This window comes from Mobula birostris, chromosome 9 (assembly GCF_030028105.1).
Source record: "Mobula birostris isolate sMobBir1 chromosome 9, sMobBir1.hap1, whole genome shotgun sequence".
NCBI classification, from domain to species: domain Eukaryota; kingdom Metazoa; phylum Chordata; class Chondrichthyes; order Myliobatiformes; family Myliobatidae; genus Mobula; species Mobula birostris.
The window spans coordinates 23,452,859-23,470,945 of NC_092378.1; the positions used below are offsets into that span (position 1 = coordinate 23,452,859).

The following is an 18,087-nucleotide window of genomic DNA, read 5'->3' on the forward strand; positions in this document are numbered from 1 at the left end:
TTTGAATTACCACCCTCTCGTGAGACACTCTTTCCTCTTGAAATTGGTTAAAATATGCTTGTAAGCATCTCTAATTGCCGCCTCCTCCAGCTCGCTCATTGTGCAGATCATTTTCTTCTTAAAACTATTCCCTATGCATGGCCCCAACTCAACACAATTCATGAAAATTTACTACTGGTGTGTGCGTCTTGCAGTGACCCCTTCCGCAATATTTGTTCCCGCCTCAAAAAGGCAGCATCCTCATCAAGGACCCCCAGCGCGCAGGACTTGCTCTTTTCTCGTTACTATCATTAGGGAGGAACTACAGGAGCCTGAAGACACAAACTCAATTTTTTTTTAAGATCGTTTCGTCCCCTCTGTTCTCAGATTTCTGAAACAGATATTGAACCCATGAATGCTACCTCACATTTTTGCTTTCTTTTTGCACTCACTATTTAAAATGTATATGTATTTCTTATTGTAATTTATCGTATGTTTTATGTATTACACTACTGCTGCTGCAAAACAACAAATTTCACAACATACAATATGTCTATCAGTGATGATAAACCTGATTCTGATTCTTCCTTTCAAGGTTCAGTGGCAGTGCTATTGTTCTCGTATCATCTGATAACAATGGGGAGTAATTCAACTCTTTTAGTTGTTCATTTGTCTTGTTCAAATATATTGCCATTTACCACCCCTTTTCTTTAGTCTCTGCCATCCTTATGAGATCCTGTAAAATTTTTTAAAAATTGGAATCTGCTAACTGGCTTGGAATATTTAACTAAACTGATCCATTACCCTAAACACGGAATTCTGCAGATGCTGGAAATTCAAGCAACACACATCAAAGCTGCGGGTGAACGCAGCAGGCCAGGCAGCATCTCCAGGAAGAGGTACGGTCAACGTTTTGGGCCGAGACCCTTCGTCAGGACTAGGATTAATCCATTACCCTGTTACTTCAAAGCCACAGCTATATATTTTCTTGCTGGTCCTTCTCCACATCTTTTTCTCCCTGCATTTCGGCCCTCTTGCCTTGACACTCAACCTTGTGACAGATTGCAAATCAATAGGAATGTCTATTAAATTACTTCAAACTAATGAGAGATGAAACCCAGCTTTAGCTGGGGCAAGTAAAGGTCAGTGGTAATTTGGCTTTCTGTTATACATCCTGATTGACTTCTCCTTTCCATTGACCTCAATTAAAAAATTAAATTGGGCTGGGCCTATGAACTACGAAGAATTCATTCATGCTCATTTGCTGAATGCACTTTGGTTGAATTTTACCTCTTTTGTTTTGACAGGTTTGAAGGGTAGTTTGCAAAATTTCCAATCTATCTATGCCCTTCAATATTCAAGAGGTTTCAATGAGATCCCCTGCCGCCCCAATTCTTCAAAAGTCCAATGAGTACAGGCCCAGAGCCGTCAAACATTCCTCATACCTTAATCCTTTCTTTCCAGAGATAATTCTTGTGAATCCCCCTCGAGCATCTCCAATGGCAGGACATCCTTACTGAGATAAGGGGCCCTAAACTCCAAGTGTCATCTGACCAATGCCTTATAAAGCCTCAGCATTACATCCTTGCTTTTATATTCTAGTCCTCCTGAAATAAATGTTTACATTGCATTTTCCTTGTTTTCCATTAACTCTACTTGCAACGTAACTGTTAGGTAATCCTGCATGGAGACTCTCAAGACCCTTTGCACCTCTGATTTCTGAAAATAGAAAATAGTCTACATCTTTATTCCTTCCACCAAAGTGCATGACCATACATTTCCCTATATTTTATACCATCTGGCACCACTTTGCCCATTCTGTCTAAATCCTTCTGCAAGCACCCTGTCTGCCCCTCCACCTATCTTTGTTCATCTTCAAACTCAGCCACAAAGCCATAAATTCTGCCATCTGAATCATTGGCATACAATGTAAAAAGAAGTGGTCCAAACAAGAACCCCTGCGACACACTGCTAGTCACCAGCAACCAACTGGAATAGGCCTCCTTTATTCCCTCTTTTTGCCTTCCGCTTGTCGGTTTCTATCTATGATGGGATCTTTTTTGGAATACTTTCGGCTCTTGTTTAATAGCCTCATGTGCGGCACCTTGTCAAAGACCTTCGGAAAATCCAAGTAAAGAGCATCCACTGACTCTCCTTTGTCAATGCTGCTTGTTATTTCCTCAAAGAATTCCAGCAGATTTATCAAGCAAGATTTCCCCTTAAGGAACCATGTTGACTTTGGCCTATTTTACCCTATGCCTGCAAGTACTCCAAAACCTTATCCTAAATCGATTCCAACCTCTGTAGTCAGGCTAACTGGTCTATAATTTTCTGTCTTTTGCCTCCATCCCTTCCTTATTAAACAATAGATTGATATCCAGAATCATTCCAGGATCTGGTGGTTCTTGAAAAGTCACTACTAATGCCTTCCCAGTCTTTTCAGCTACCTCTTTCAGAGCCCCAGTGTGTAATCCAATCGGTCTAGGCGACTAAATGACCTTCAAACCTTTCAGCTTCTCCTTATTAATAGAAACTGCACTCGCCTCTGCCCCCTGGCAATTGAATTTCTGGCATAATGGGTAGCTTGAGCAAAGTTCCTTCTGTTGGATATGACGTCTGGGGTAGGGGCACTTTCTGATGATCAGAGTTGTGCCTTTCCTGAAAAACAATGGTAGGGTACATGCCTAGCATGTTCCGCCACTGATAGCAGATAAAGCTAGTTGAATTGTTGATATTAATTCTGTAATTAAATAGATATAGCTAAGGAAGGGTAAGTGACATCAGGTTAACTTGTGTCCTTGAAAGATTGGCAGTAAGAAACTGTGGCATGATGTGATTCACTCTGGTTTCATGTGTAAGCAGGTTAATGAGACACTTTCTTCAACCAAAAGAATGGAAAATGTGCAGAAGATAAAGTTATTTCTTCAGAACTTCGTCAAACTCTGTGCAATGTCTTTGTGATGATCTCATCAGTTTCGGAACTGAGGAAACAAAAGTACTTGCTACAAGTTTGAGGTGCAGTGATGTGTAGGCAAATGCTGCATCCACAGGCTATATTTATGTACCTAATCAGTGTGTTACAGTACTGTGGGTACGTGGGCTATTGCAATTTTGCATCGTATCAACTCCAGTGTTAGTGACATTAAATGGATAGATGAAAAATATAGGTACAGATGGAAAAACAAAGAAATCTGAACAACATAAAATAAGTTCAATAATCATGGAGCATACATTGAAACAGCTTCCATTTTATAAAGAATCATTTCAAAACCTGTGTGTATGTGGACTAAATTCAAATCTAAGGAACTACTGTTGCTTCAAAATAATAGACTACATATTGAATATACCATCTGTTACCCAGCATGCCCAGGTACACAGTTACGTTAGCAGCAGTAGAAGAAATAACAAATTTAATTCCAGAATTAGTAACACTGATGAGGATAATGATGAGGGTTTTTTGTAGTATTCTGCAACTGAAGTGTATACATATCAAAAACATAGAGTTAGAAAGCATGTCTCTTTTAAGAAGTTTACAAAATCCAGAACATGTGGTGTATGTATTGTGGACTAAATTAAGTCATCTGGTATTTGAGACAATGTTTTAAAAATTTTAAGTATTATACCATGCTTGAGACATGTATATTGCTAAACATGCCCATCTACTTTGGAAATATCTTGCCACAATTCAAAAAGGGAGATTAAAAGAGTAATATTATATTGAAGCAATTGGGCATTCTTCAGGGTCAGAGCAATAATTTGTTTAGGTGCCAGCTGGTTGGTGACAGAAGGTTCACCCATGCTGTCAGCTACCAGACAGATGTGCAAGAAGCATTGACCTTGCACATTGAAGTGGGAAGGAGAAAAAGGGAATGTTTACTTTTATTGTTTTCAGTGGTGAAGGCTTGCAACTGAGTAGATTATCCACTCTAGTGAGTGTAAGTAGAAAATAAAAATTATAACGTATATGTATCAATACATTAAACAATTATTGTTTCAAGTATTTATTTAACAGGGTATGGCAATTTCACCATAATTCTAAAACTTTTGGACCACATTTCAGTGTTAAATTGAGGAATTATTTTACTTCCAGCTTTTAAATCTTCAAAAATAGCAAGATTTTGGAGAAGACCAAGTCATAGATAATATGTTAGATCTTCTTGGGAAATGCTATGATGTGGATATCTATTCAAATAATATTTGTAATATCGTTTAACTTTTATAAAACATTTCCTCTTTCCAGTTCCCCATTTGTCAGAGAGTGCATGTCTATTTCATTTTTCAATTTTCTTGTGTTAATCTTCTATTAGTTCATATCCATAATCTCTTAAATTAGTTTTTATCTATAATGTCAGTATTCTTGAGATTAAATAATGAAATGGTTGTTGTTCTTGACATTGCATTACTTTGCTAATGTCTTCGCACATTCATTGGTTAATGTTGTAATCAACTACTGGGTTGTATAGCAATGATAATATTTAAGAAAATTCAAGCATTAGGAATTATATGTGGCTTCCATAAAATAAAACATCTGATAGTTGAGCAAAATTTTTTTGAATAAATTTCTACCTAAATATACAGGTATGTGTGATGATTACTCTTGGAACAGAGTTTTGCATAGTGGTAGAGAGAAGCACCTTTGGTAAAATAGAACATTTTTTTTCACATTCTGGTGTCAAACCCAACCTGTCTGCTTATTCAGATCAGTCATTATTTATCCAGAAAGTTAAATGTCTTTATGTAGATCAGTATCTTTCAGGAAATAGAATAAATTACCTTCTGGTACAACTAAGAAGCCTACAATTCAAAACTAGTTTTGTTACTGTATCTGAAACTTGCCTGTCATTGTTATGTGATTCATGAGATTCGATGAATGATTGAAACTTTGAGTAACACACAAGATGTTGGAGGAATACCGAGTCCCAGCAGCAACTTGTATGCAACAGTTCCTTAAAATTTTACTTTCGGGACGTAGGTCACAAAGACTAGACCAATCTAATGGACTTTCTTGAAGTAAGACATCTCTCTGAAGGCACTATTGGCAGAACTTTACAGAAATTTGATTTGGCAATGATGGTGGAATAACAATTTATGTCCAATTTGTGATTGTTGTTATTTCTGGATGAACTAAGGGGAGTCTTGTGAATTTGGTTCTTTTCTTCTGGTTACTGATTTGGGAAATACTGTGAAGGATGATTTTTTAATGTTTGCTGTAGTACATGCTGCCCATCATTAAAAACGTTAGAATCGAGTAGATGAAATAACAGTCATGTTTTGGATGCTACAGCTAGCCAGTGAAGTTGGAAGTGGTTCGTCATGCTCCGAAATTTGTGTCTTACAGGCGAGGAGAGTCTTTGGGTGGCATGGTGATACAGCAAAGAGCGGCTGCATTATAGGTCCAGTCAGTTGTGATCCTGAGATTTTAACATCTCTCTGTGACTGTGTGGATTTTCTCTGGGTGCTCCGTTTCTTTTGGTGTGCTCATGATGCGGGTTGTAAAGTTAAATGGCTACTGCACATAGCCCTAGTGTGTTGAGTGGTAGAATCGGGGGAATTTGCGGTGGGAAACAATAGGATTAGGGTAGGAAAACTGTAAGTAGGTGGTCGATGTGGACTTGGTGAGCCTGTTTCCTTGCTGTATAACTCAATGACTCTAAAATGGAGGCTCTGCGTTTACACAGCTGTAGCCACTGTTCTGTGTACGTAGTTTGTTTAGAACTTCAGTAAGTTGGGATCTCTTCTTGGGAAAGTACAACCTATCCAAAAGGAAAGGGCTACAGTCGAACCTGAAGAAGACCAATATTGTTATGGGTAGATTTGCTAGAGCTGTTGGGGAGTGTTTGATCTAATTGGGCAGGGGAAAAGGAACTGGAGTGATAGGCCTGTTGTTTTACAAGCAGTGGCAGTGTGTACTGAGACTATCAGGAAGGACAAGCAGATGGTAGGGCAAAATTGCAGTCAGTGGGATGAGTTGTAGTGTAAAGAGGGGATAAAGCTAAAAGGGCAAAGGGGATACAGGACTGAAAGTGTTCCATTTGAGTGCATGCATTATATGGAATAGGGTTGATGATCTTGTAGGGCAGTTAGAGATTGGCAGGAATGACTTTGTGGGCATCACTGAGTCATGACTCAAAGACTATCATAGTCGGGAGCTTAACCTTAAAGGATATACATTGTTTCAAAAGAGCAGACAGGTAGACTCAGGGGGTGGTGTGGCTCTATTGGTTAAAAAATTAAATCAAATTCTTAGAAAGACGTGACATAAGATCAGAAGATATCGAAAACTTGTGGGTAGAGTTTAAAAGACCCTGATGGGAGTTATATATGGCCCTTGTGGCTAAAGGGATCAGCGGGTATGGAGGGAAGGCAGGTAGAGGGTTCTGAGTTGGATGATCAGCCATGATCATACTGAATGGCGGTGCAGGCTCGAAGGGCCAAATGGCTTACTTCTGCACCTATTTTCTATGTTTTCTATGTTATATACAGGCCTCAGAACCACAGACAGGATGTGAGTTGCAAACTACAATGGGAGATCATTACTATCGTAACAATGTCACAATCGTTTTGGGGGATTTCTATATGCAGACAGGGAAAATCAGGTTGGTGCTGGATCCCAAGAGTTTGTAGAATGCCTACAAGATGGCTTTTTAGAGCAGCTTGTGGTTGAGCCGACAGAGGAATGGCAATTCTGGATTGAGTGTTGTCTAATGAACCAGAGGGTGGGCACGTGGCCAAGTGGTTAAGGCATTCGACTAGCGATCTGAAGGTCGTGAGTTCAAGCCCCAGCCGAGGGAGTGTGTTGTGTCCTTGAGCAAGGCACTAATCTCACAGTGCTCTGCAACGACACTGGTGCCAAGCTGTATGGGTCCTAATGCCCTTCCCTTGGACAACATCGGTGTTGTGGAGAGGGGAGACTTGCAGCATGGGCAACTGCTAGTCTTCCATACAACCTTGCCCAGGCCTGCACCCTGGAGAGTGAAGACTTTCCAGATGCAGATCCATGGTCTCGCAAGACTAATGGATGCCTTTAATGAACCAGATTTGATTAGCGAGCTTAAGATAAAGGAATTATTAGGAGCCAGTGATCTTTAAGAGGAGGATATGATAGCATTCACTCTGAAATTTGAGGAGAAGTTAAAGTTGGATGTATCAGTATTACAGTGAAGTAAAGGGAATTACAGAGGCATGCGAGAGCGATGGCCAAAGTTGAATGGAAGGGGGCACTAGCTGGGATGATTGCAGAGTAGCAGTGGTTGGAGTTTATAGGAACAATTCAGAAGGTGCAGGGTAGTTACATCCCAATGAACTATCCTGAAGGCAGGATGGCACAGCTGTGACAGACAAGGGAAGTCAAAGCCAACAGAAGAGCAAAAGAGGGGGCATATCATGAAGCAAAAATGAATGGGAATCTTTTTAAAAACTTATAGAAGGCAAATATAAAGCCATAGGGGAGGAAGGAAAGATGAAATATGAATGTAGGCTACCCAACTGTGTCAAAGGGGATAACCAAAAGTTTTTCTTCAGATGTATAGAGTGTAAAAGAGAGGCTACAGTAGATACTGGACTACTGGAAAATGACACTGGAGAGGTAGTAGTAGGAGACAAGGAAATGGTGGATGAACTGATTAAATATTTTGCATCCATCTTCATAGTGGAAGACACTAGCAGTATGCTGGAAGTTCGAGAATGTCAGGAGACGGAAATGAGAGCGGTTGCTATTACTAGGGAGATGGCACTTGGGAAACAAAGATCTGAAGATGGGCAAGTCACCTGGTCAGATGGACTACACCCCAGGGTTCAGAAGGGGGTAGCTGAAGAGTCTGGGGAGACATTAGTAATGATCTTTCAAGAATCAGTAGTTTCTGGAATGGTTCCAGGGGACTGGAAAATTGCAAATATCACTCCACTCCTCAAAAAGGGAGAGAGGCAGAAGAAAGGAAATTATAGGCCAGATAGTCTGATCTCAGTGGTTGGGAAGATGTAAGAGTCAATTGTTAAAGATGTGGTTTTGGGGTACTTGGAGGCACATAGGTCAAAGTCAGCATGGTTTCCTTAAGGGAATGTCTTGCCTTGTGTACCGTTCATCCAATCAAATCACGGCACAGAGCAGAATAATGAGAATAGAGTACAAACAGCTAAATAGAAAATTCAGTGCCGGTAAGCAATAAGGTGGACAACAATAAGGTAAACAACAGAGGTTATAAGGTCAAAAGTCCATGAATTTCACTGAATTCTCTGGTGTTTGTATTTAATTTGTCAAATTAAAATTTTGCAAAATTAAAAACATATTCCTTTTGCTTATATATATTTTAATAAATTTGTTTACAATTTGTAGATATAAAGGCTTTATAACCAAAGCAGGCAGTAAAATTCTGTAAGTGATTGTGTAGAAACTGTACTGCCATCTTCAATTGGTTGGATCTTTGTTGAACTTTACTGATGGTTCCAATGGGAGTGCCAGGCTCGTTACTTGCACTACTGCAGGTTTCTGTGAACCTGAGCACTGAGGCCCATTCTTGCCGGGTGCCTAGCAATACGCTGAGTACTTGCCGTTTGAATCTTATATTGGGTCAAACATGGAGGATGTCCTTGGCTGCATCAATGTCAATGGGGAGGTTATGCCTGTGTACAGGGTGAAAGATGAGAATCAGATCTGGTTTAATGTTTTAATTATTTCTAATTGCTTTGTGTTTCCAATTTTTTTTTCTTTTGAACATTTAACACTGTGAATCAGTTTAAATTCAGAATGTTAGAAATGTTTATAAACAATTTATCTGACTAACTCAGATGGGAAAACCCTGTCTCCAGCTCCACCTACTACGAGACCGATTTTGTAGTCAGTGTTTCTACTCTTAACTGTTAGAATCCCAATCAAAGCTTAAAGTAGATTTATTGTCTAAGCACATTTGTTATCAAATGCAACCCTGAGATTCATTTTCTTGTAGTTGTACATGGTGACATGTATTTTTTTTTGTGTGTGTGTCTGTGCATGTGTCTGCATGCATGCATCCGTGCGTGCATCCATGCATGTGCGATGTTGACAGGACGGTGTCTTTTTCATGCCTTTACAAGGTGCGGAGTGAGAGAGAGAGACTGAGACTGTGGCGCGCCACTCCTCACACAGACATTTCACAGTATTTTTCCCTTTATTTTATGAGGTCGAGTTGCGATCTCGACACTCAACCCAGCACGGATGGAAAGCGTACTCGGGAGTGGACCCGGCTGAGTTCAAACCCAGGAACCTCTGTTCCAGGGTCCGGTGCTGATGTCATTGTGCCACCAGCCAGCCAACATGTATTTGCTTTAATAATAAATTGATGCAGACAAGGGATGAGAAGTCCAATGATTGGCCCTCAGCGTCTAGCCTATTTATGTTTGAGAATAAATAGACTGTAGTTATCATCTGAGTAGAAGACCGGATCCAACATGATCTCACAACAAAATGGAGTTCCTTCCTTGGAATGCGAAGCAACCTCCATTGGAGCTTTTCTCAAATTAGCCATTTGATTTTTTGAAATCTTCCCATCCTCGTCATGCAGTCTTCATCTGTTATTTCCATTGCATTTGCTGTCCTTAGTTTATGATCTTTATTAAGGATATTTGTTTTGTCTTTTACTCTGAGCTCCCAGCCATCCCCAAGTTTGCTTTTCAATTTGAAAAAAAAGTCTTTCAGTATTTTAACTATAAGTATTTGGCATCTCTAACTTTTGTGGCAGTTTTGTACATCACTTTGTATGCTACAGAAATGCGGTTTCAGTAACTTGAGGAATATTTCAGATAACCTTTGTACACTTAAAATACTTATTTCTGAATTTACAGTAGTGGACTGAGTTTCAGAATTGTCAGCTTTCTTTTGTATTTAAAAGAATTAATCAAGATCAGAAGTCTTCCAAAATAACTCTGTTTTTAATTTAATGTCAAAATGAGGAAGTGCACTTGTGAAGAAATGTTTTTGTTCTTTTGGACCAGCAGTGTGAGTGAGTGTAATTTATAAGCTATCTTATCTATTTATAGTTATTATTTTTTTTTATTATTGTGCTGCTTTTGTGCTGCATTGAATCTGGAGTGACAATTATTTTGTTCTCCTTTACACTTGTATATTGGAATGACATGAAACAATCTTGAATTATCCTAATTTGTGTGAAATATTAAGTGCCAAAATATTGCTTTTGTAGAGCCATAATCATTAGAACAACACAGCACAAACCCAGGCCCTTCAGCCCAATGAGTCCATGCTGACAACAGTACCCATCTAGCTAGTCCTAATTTTCTGAACTTGGCACTTATCACTCTAAACCCACCCCTCCATGTACATGTACCAATGTAAGGAAGGCCCTATCGATTGCATTCTTAGTGTAAAAAGGACTTGGGAATAATTTTTCTTTTCCTGAAGAATTAAGATACTTGAGATTGAATTGCAGACCCATTGGAGAAGCAGAAAATTGCCAATTGTAATGCAGTTAGATTAGATTAGATTCAGATTCAACTTTATTGTCATTGTGCCGAATACAGATACAAAGCCAATGAAAATGCAAAAATACAGATCCAAAGCCAGTTGCTTCAAACTGTCTCCTGTCCTGGAATTTATTGCGTAACGGTACCATATGTGCACTTTTGCCAGATAGGTACAGTCATTCAAGGCATTTAGCAACAATGTTATTGGGGTAATGAATTTCTCTCCCAGAAATTCATTTTAAATTGTTTTTAGTGTGCGTACTTAACCTGACGATAAGTTTCATAAATATAAATTGCTACTGTAGCTCTGTAAATTGTGCAGTTCAGTTTTGAATTGCTCATCTGCAATACTTCTGGGACCCATTAGCTGTTGTGAGTAGCCTCTATGGTGGAGAGTTTTGCTTGAAACAGGAGCATTTGAGAAAGATTACCTTGTAACCGTTGCATTCTCCACTCTGCCGAGACCTTTCAGGGTGATGGTAGTTACTTCATAACTGGTGTGATTCCTTGTTCTTAATAGTGATGACAATAACACTGTAACCACATTTTTTAGACACTATGCCAAATTAGGTAATTATTTAACTCTTTGCTCAGTTTATCACACAGGTGATTATTATCTTGATTTTCAAGAGGAAGAAGGAAAGACTTGAATTTATGTTGCAAATTTTATAATGAGAATGTGTCCCAAAGAGCAAATTAAGTTTTTCCATGTTTAATTACTGCAGGTGAGGCAACACAATTTTCAGAAAACAAGATTCCCACAAAAGAGAAGATTTATGTGTGACATAATTTAGGGTTGTTTTTGATACAGTCCGTCGAGATGGGCCTTGTAAGTCCAATGGCCTAACTCCAGTCCTGGCCTCTGTTGCTCTCAGTGTGGAGTTTTCAGACTTATCTGTGACCACCTGGGCTTGCTCTTAATCCCAAAGATAGGTTAATTGGGCATTGTAAGTTCACCCTGGTGTGTAGATGACTGATAGAATCAGAAATGAGGAGAATATGAAGGTACATTTTACTTAAATAGACATGATATGTTTGTTGGTCAGCAACGATTCAACGGCCAAAGGGCCTGTTACAGTGCAGTGTGAATTTGAATGCTGGATTGTCTTCAGTATCCTGGTCAGAATTGCTGTCTTTTGTCAAACCCATACTTAGAGATGAGCAAGTAGGGTAAAAGACTATTGATAAATTTATTTATTGATCGATTGATTTGATTGAGATACAGCACGGTTAGGCCCTTCCAGCCCTTTGAGCTGCAACACCCAGCAACCCCAGATTTAAACCTGGCCTAATCACGGGACCATTTACAATGACCAATTGACCTACCAACCAGTACACCTTTGGACTGTGGGGAGAAGTCAGAGCACCTGGAGGAAAGGAAACCCACAGAGTCAGGGGGAGAACGTACCAACTCCTCACAAACAGCGGCAGCATTAATTTGTATAATTAGTTGCTCCATATCATTCTATCAAGAGATAGAGTACAACACCGGAGAAATGGTGTGTGGTTTACATTACAGGAATAGCTTGATAACATTTTCCAATAGAAAGGCTTTTATTTGAAGAACTAGGTAGTTGGCAACTCCAGCCTACCCAGGATAACAAAAAATATGCATTTGGCTGAATAAATATAGCAGAAAAATAAACAGTATTTTCTGAAATTTGTATTGCCAACTTTGTAAGATCATGTTTTGTGTTTTAATGGTAAATTAGCTAAATAGCGTGTTTAAGCTTTATTTTCTGCTGGAATTTTCTTTGTGATATCAATCTACACAGTTTAAAATACTTTTTGTGGATCATTGCTTTTAATGGTCATCCGATTAAGGCATTCAAAGATTTGCCAAAATCCCCATGCATTAACGTTTCTCATGTTTATTGGTGATACAGTAGTAATACAGATTTAAACTCATTGAAATGTACAGTACTGCGCAAAAGTCTTGGGCACAAATATATATATTTTGCACAATCATGTATATTTGTTAAAATAGGAAGGTGGTTGGGAAACAGAAATAAGAATGCTTAGCTTTGTATTAGCTCAGTTGTATGAAGACTTGGTAACAGGGAAGATATAATATACAGTACTGTGCAACAGTCTTGGGCACATAGTTTTACATATGTGCCTCGGACTTTTGCACAGTAATGTATAGATTTAATTTTAGATTAAGGTGATAAATCTATAAAATTGTATATCTTGTCAACTCAAGATGCTGTAAATGTGCCCCATGTAAGGAAAATAATTGTCCTTTCATTATATTTTGCAGTTTAATTATGAGCAACATCTTAACCATACTGTTCATATTTCTCTCTTTCAGTAATATCTGGCTTTCGGGGAACAGTCCCTTATGGTTTACCATTGGAGGTGGGGGACACAGTTCAAATATTAGAAAAATGTGACGGTGAGTTTGCCAGTGGCACAAATTTATGGAGGTATTGAAACATCCTTAATTGAAACTTGTGAATTCTAATTGTATATTTGGGTTGATCAAGTAATTTTATATTTGGTAGAGCAGACACAGGGGAGCAAAAGCCTCACTCCTGCTTATACTTCTAATGTAGTACTCTTAATTATTATAGAGTAGCAGTTGAGAGTTGCTGTTTCAGGCTGTTAACTCTGCAGCTGCAAAGCAAGTTTTGTTTTCAGTGTTGTCTCAAAGGCCTGTGAGCAGAAGCAATCAGTCAAAACTTGTGAAGGTGATTGATTTGATTGTGAGTGCAGACAGATTTGGATCTATGGCAGTTTCCAGCTCAATGCTTTATAAACCAGCACATTAAAACAAATTCCCTGAGCTGTCATGCTGCTGGATTAATTTGTACAGGTTTTGGGCAAACAGGAAAAGAAATACAGCCTGCTAATAATATTTTATTCAGAATCAGGTTTATTATCACTGGCATGTGACGTGAAATTTGTTAACTTAGCAGCAGAAGTTCAATGCAGTACATAATATAGAAGAGAAAAAGAAATAAATAATAATAACAAGTAAATCAATTACAGTATTGAATATTGAATAGATTAAAAAATGTGCTAAAAACAAATACTGTATATTAAAAAGTGAAGTAGTGTCCAAAGATTCAATGTCCATTTAGGAATCGGATGGCAGAGGGCAAGAAGCTGTTCCTGAATCACTGAGTGTGTGCCTTCAGGCTTCTGTACCTCCTCCCTGATGGTAACAGTGAGAAAAGGGCATGCCCTGGGTGCTGGAGGACCTTAATAACGGACGTTGCCTTTCTGAGACACCACTGTCCTGGGTACTTTGTAGGCTAGTACCCAAAATGGAACTGACTAAATTTGCAACCCTCTGCAGTTTCTTTCGATCCAGTGCAGTATCACTCCCTCATACCAGACAATGATGCAGCCTGTCAGAATGCTCTCCATGGTACATCTATAGAAGTTTATGAGTGTTTTTGTTGACATGCCAAATTTCTTCAAACTTCCAATGAAGCATAGCCGCTGTCTTGCCTTCTTTATAACTACATTGGGATCTCTTCTGGGGAAGGTGGGACCTGTACAGATTGGATGGGTTGCACCTGACCTCGAGGGGGAGCAATATCCTTGCAGGTAGGAACTCAGCAAGTTGGGCAGCATCCGTGGAAAAGATCGGTCGACGTTACGGGCCGGAACCCTTCGTCAGGACTGCAGAGGGAAGGGGCAGAGGCCCTATAAAGAAGGTGGGGGGTGGAGGGTAGGATGGAGAAGTCCTCCAGTGTGTTATTAGTGTTGCTTTGACACCAGCATCTGCAGATTATTTTGTGTTGTCCTTGCAGGTAGGTTTGCTAGCATGGTTCGGGAGGGTTTAAACTCATTTGCAAGGGGGATGGGTCCCAGAGCAATAGAGCAGTGAAAGAAGTGCATGGAGTAAAGCCAGATCTAACATACAGAGAGGCTTTGAGGAAAGAGAAGCAGAATATATGGTGTAAAGACAGTAAGGAAAAAGGGGCTGAAGTGTGTGTACCTCAGTGCAAGAAGCATCAGGAACAAAGGTGATCAACTGAGAGCTTGGATACATACATGGAATTATGATGTAGTGGCCATTACAGAGACTTGGCTGGCACCAGGGCGGGTATAGATTCTCAATATTCCTGGATTTCAGTGCTTTAAAAGAGATGGGGGGGGAAGGGGAGGAGGGGGGACATTACCGGTCAGGGATACTGTTACAGCTACAGAAAGGGTGGGTAATATAGCAGGATCCTCTTTTGAGTCAGTATGGGTGGAAGTCAGGAACAGGAAGGGAGCAGTTACTCTATTGGGGGTATTCTATAGGCCCCCTGGTAGCAGCAGAGATACAGAGGAGCAGATTGGGAGACAGATTTTGGAAAGGTGCAAAAATAACAGGGTTGTTATCATGGGTGACTTTAACTTCCCTAATATTGATTGGCACCTGATTAGTTCCAAGGGTTTAGATGGGTCAGAGTTTGTTAAGTGTGTCCAGGACAGATTCTTTTCACAGTATGTGGACAGGCTGACTAGGGGGAATGCCATACTAGATCTCGTACTAGGTAATGAACCGGGTCAGGTCACAGATCTCTCAGTGGGTGAGCATCTGGGGGACAGTGACCAATGCTCCCTGGCCTTTAGCATTATCATGGAAAAGGATAGAATCAGAGAGGACAGGAAAATTTTTAATTGTGGAAGGGCAAATTATGAGGCTATAAGGCTAGAACTTGTGGGTGTGAATTGGGATGGTGTTTTTGCAGGGAAATGTACTATGGACATGTGGTCAATGTTTAGAGATCTCTTGCAGGATGTTAGGGATAAATTTGTCCCGGTGAGGAAGATAAAGAATGGTAGGGTGAAGGAACCATGAGTGACAAGTGAGGTGGAAAATCTAGTCAGGTGGAAGAAGGCAGCATACATGAGGTTTAGGAAGCAACGATCAGATGGGTCTATTATAGGGAAGCAAGAAAGGAGCTTAAGAAGGGGCTGAGAAGAGCAAGAAGGGGGCATGAGAAGGCCTTGGCGAGTAGGGTAAAGGAAAACCCCAAGGCGTTCTTCAATTATATGAAGAACAAAAGGATGACAGGAATGAAGGTAGGACCGATTAGAGGTAAAGGTGGGAAGATGTTCCTGGAGGCTGTGGAAGTGAGCGAGGTCCTCAATGAATACTTCTCTTCAGTATTCACCAATGAGAGGGAACTTGATGATGGTGAGGACAATATGAGTGAGGTTGACATTCTGGAGCATGTTGATATTAAGGGAGAGGAGGTGTTGGAGTTGTTAAAATACACTAGGACGGATAAGTCCCCAGGGCCTGACGGAATATTCGCCAGGTGAGGAATATTCTCCACGAGGCGAGGGAAGAGATTGCTGAGCCTCTGGCTAGGATCATTATGTCCTCTTTGTCCATGGGAAAGGTACTGGAGGATTGGAGGGAGGAGAATGCTGTCCCCTTGTTCAAAAAAGGTAGTAGGGATAGTGCGGGTAATTATAGACCAGTGAGCCTTACATCTGTGGTGAGAAAGCTGTTGGAAAAGAGTCTTAGAGATTGGATCTTTGGGCATTTAGAGAATCATGGTCTGATCAGGGACAATCAGCATGGCTTTGTGAAGGGCAGATCGTGTCTAACAAGCCTGATATATTTCTTTGAGGAGGTGACCAGGCATATAGATGAGGGTAGTGCAGTGGATGTGATCTATATGGATTTTAGTAAGGCATTTGACAAGATTCCACACGGTAGGCTTATTCAGAAAGTCAGAAGGCATGGGATCCAGGGAAGTTTGGCCAGGTGAATTCAGACTTGGCTTGCCAGCAGAAGGCAGAGGGTCGTGGTGGAGGGAGTACATTCAGATTGGAGGATTGTGACTAGTGGTGTCCCACAAGGATCTGTTCTGGGACCTCTACTTAGAAGGGTGCGCTGGCAAGTTTGCAGATGACACCAAGGTTGGTAGTGTTGTAGATAGTGTAGAGGATTGTCGAAGATTGCAGAGAGACATTGATAGGATGCAGAAGTGGGCTGAGAAGTGGCAGATGGAGTTCAACCCGGAGAAGTGTGAGGTGGTACACTTTGGAAGGACAAACTCCAAGGCAGGGTACAAAGTAAATGGCAGGATACTTGGTAGTGTGGAGGAGCAGAGGGATCTTGGGGTACATGTCCACAGATCCCTGAAAGTTGCCTCATAGGTAGATAGGGTAGTTAAGAAAGCTTATCGAGTGTTAGCTTTCATAAGTCGAGGGATAGAGTTTAAGAGTCGCGATGTAATGATGCAGCTCTATAAAACTCTGGTTAGGCCACACTTGGAGTACTGTGTCCAGTTCTGGTCGGCTCACTATAGGAAGGATGTGGAAGCATTGGAAAGGGTACAGAGGAGATTTACCAGGATGCTGCCTGGTTTAGAGAGTATGCATTATGATCAGAGATTAAGGGAGCTAGGGCTTTACTCTTTGGAGAGAAGGAGGATGAGAGTAGACATGATAGAGGTGTACAAGATAATAAGAGGAATAGATAGAGTGGATAGCCAGCGCCTCTTCCCCAGGGCACCACTGCTCAATACAAGAGGACATGGCTTTAAGGTAAGGGGTGGGAAGTTCAAGGGGGATATTAGAGGAAGGTTTTTTACTCAGAGAGTGGTTGGTGCGTGGAATGCACTGCCTGAGTCAGTGGTGGAGGCAGACGCACTCGTGAAGTTTAGGAGACTACTAGACAGGTATATGGAGGAATTTAAGATGGGGGGTTATATGGGAGGCAGGGTTTGAGGGTCGGCACAATACTGTGGGCCGAAGGGCCTGTAATGTGCTGTACTATTCTATGTTCTATGTACATCGATACATTGGGATCAGGTTAGATGCTCAGAGATCTTGACACCCAGGAACTTGAAATTGCTCTGTCCGCTTCTGATCCCTCTATGAGGATGGGTATATGTTCCTTCGTCTTACCCTTCCTGAAGTCCACAATCAGCTCTTTCATCTTACTGACACTGAGTGCCAGGTTGTTGCTGTGGCACCACTTTACTAGTTGGCATATCTCACTCCTGTACGCCCTCTTGTCACCATCTGAGATTCTGCCAAGAATGCCTGTATCATCAGCAAGTTCATAGATGGTATTTGAGCTATGCCTAGCTGCACAGTCATGTGTGTATAGAGAGTAGAGCAGTGGACTAAGCAAACACCCCGAGGTGCGCCAGTGTTGATCGCAGCGAGGAGGATATGTTATCACCAATCTGCACAAATTGTGGTCTTCTGGTTAGGAAGTCAAGGATCCAATTGCAGAGGGAAGTTCAGAGGCCCAGGTTCTTCAACTTCTCAATCAAGATTGTAGGAATGATGGTATTAACTGCTGAGCTATAGTCGATGAACAGCTTCCTGACATAGGTGTTTGTATTGACCAGGTGGTCTAAGGCCGAGTGAAGAGCCATTGAGATTGTGTCTGCCATTGATCTATTGTAGCAATAGGCAAATTGCAGTGGGCCCAGGTCCTTGCTGAGGCAGGAGTTCAGTCTAGTCATGACCAACTTCTCAAAGCATCTTATTACTGTGGATGTGAGTGCTACTGGGTAATAGTAATTAAGATAGCTCACATTATTCTTCTTAGGCACTGGTATAATTGTTGCCTTTTTTGAAGCAAGTGGGAACTTCTGCCGGTAGCAGTGACAGATTGAAAATATCCTTGAATACTCCAGCTTGTTAGTTGGCACAGGTTTTCAGTGCCTTACCAGGTACTCCGAG

At 40.7% G+C, this 18,087-nt stretch overlaps 1 protein-coding gene across 3 annotated transcripts in view; it reads left to right on the plus strand.

Annotated features, from left to right (window-relative positions):
• The window catches only part of dock4a (dedicator of cytokinesis 4a), a 365,685-nt gene that overhangs the window by 66,548 nt on the left and 281,050 nt on the right, over positions 1-18,087 (plus strand). For all 3 annotated transcript variants that reach the window (XM_072267619.1, XM_072267621.1, XM_072267620.1), the window contains exon 2: positions 12,743-12,826. In XM_072267619.1, the coding sequence (XP_072123720.1) occupies positions 12,743-12,826 (84 nt within the window). The remainder of the gene's footprint in view (positions 1-12,742; positions 12,827-18,087) is intronic.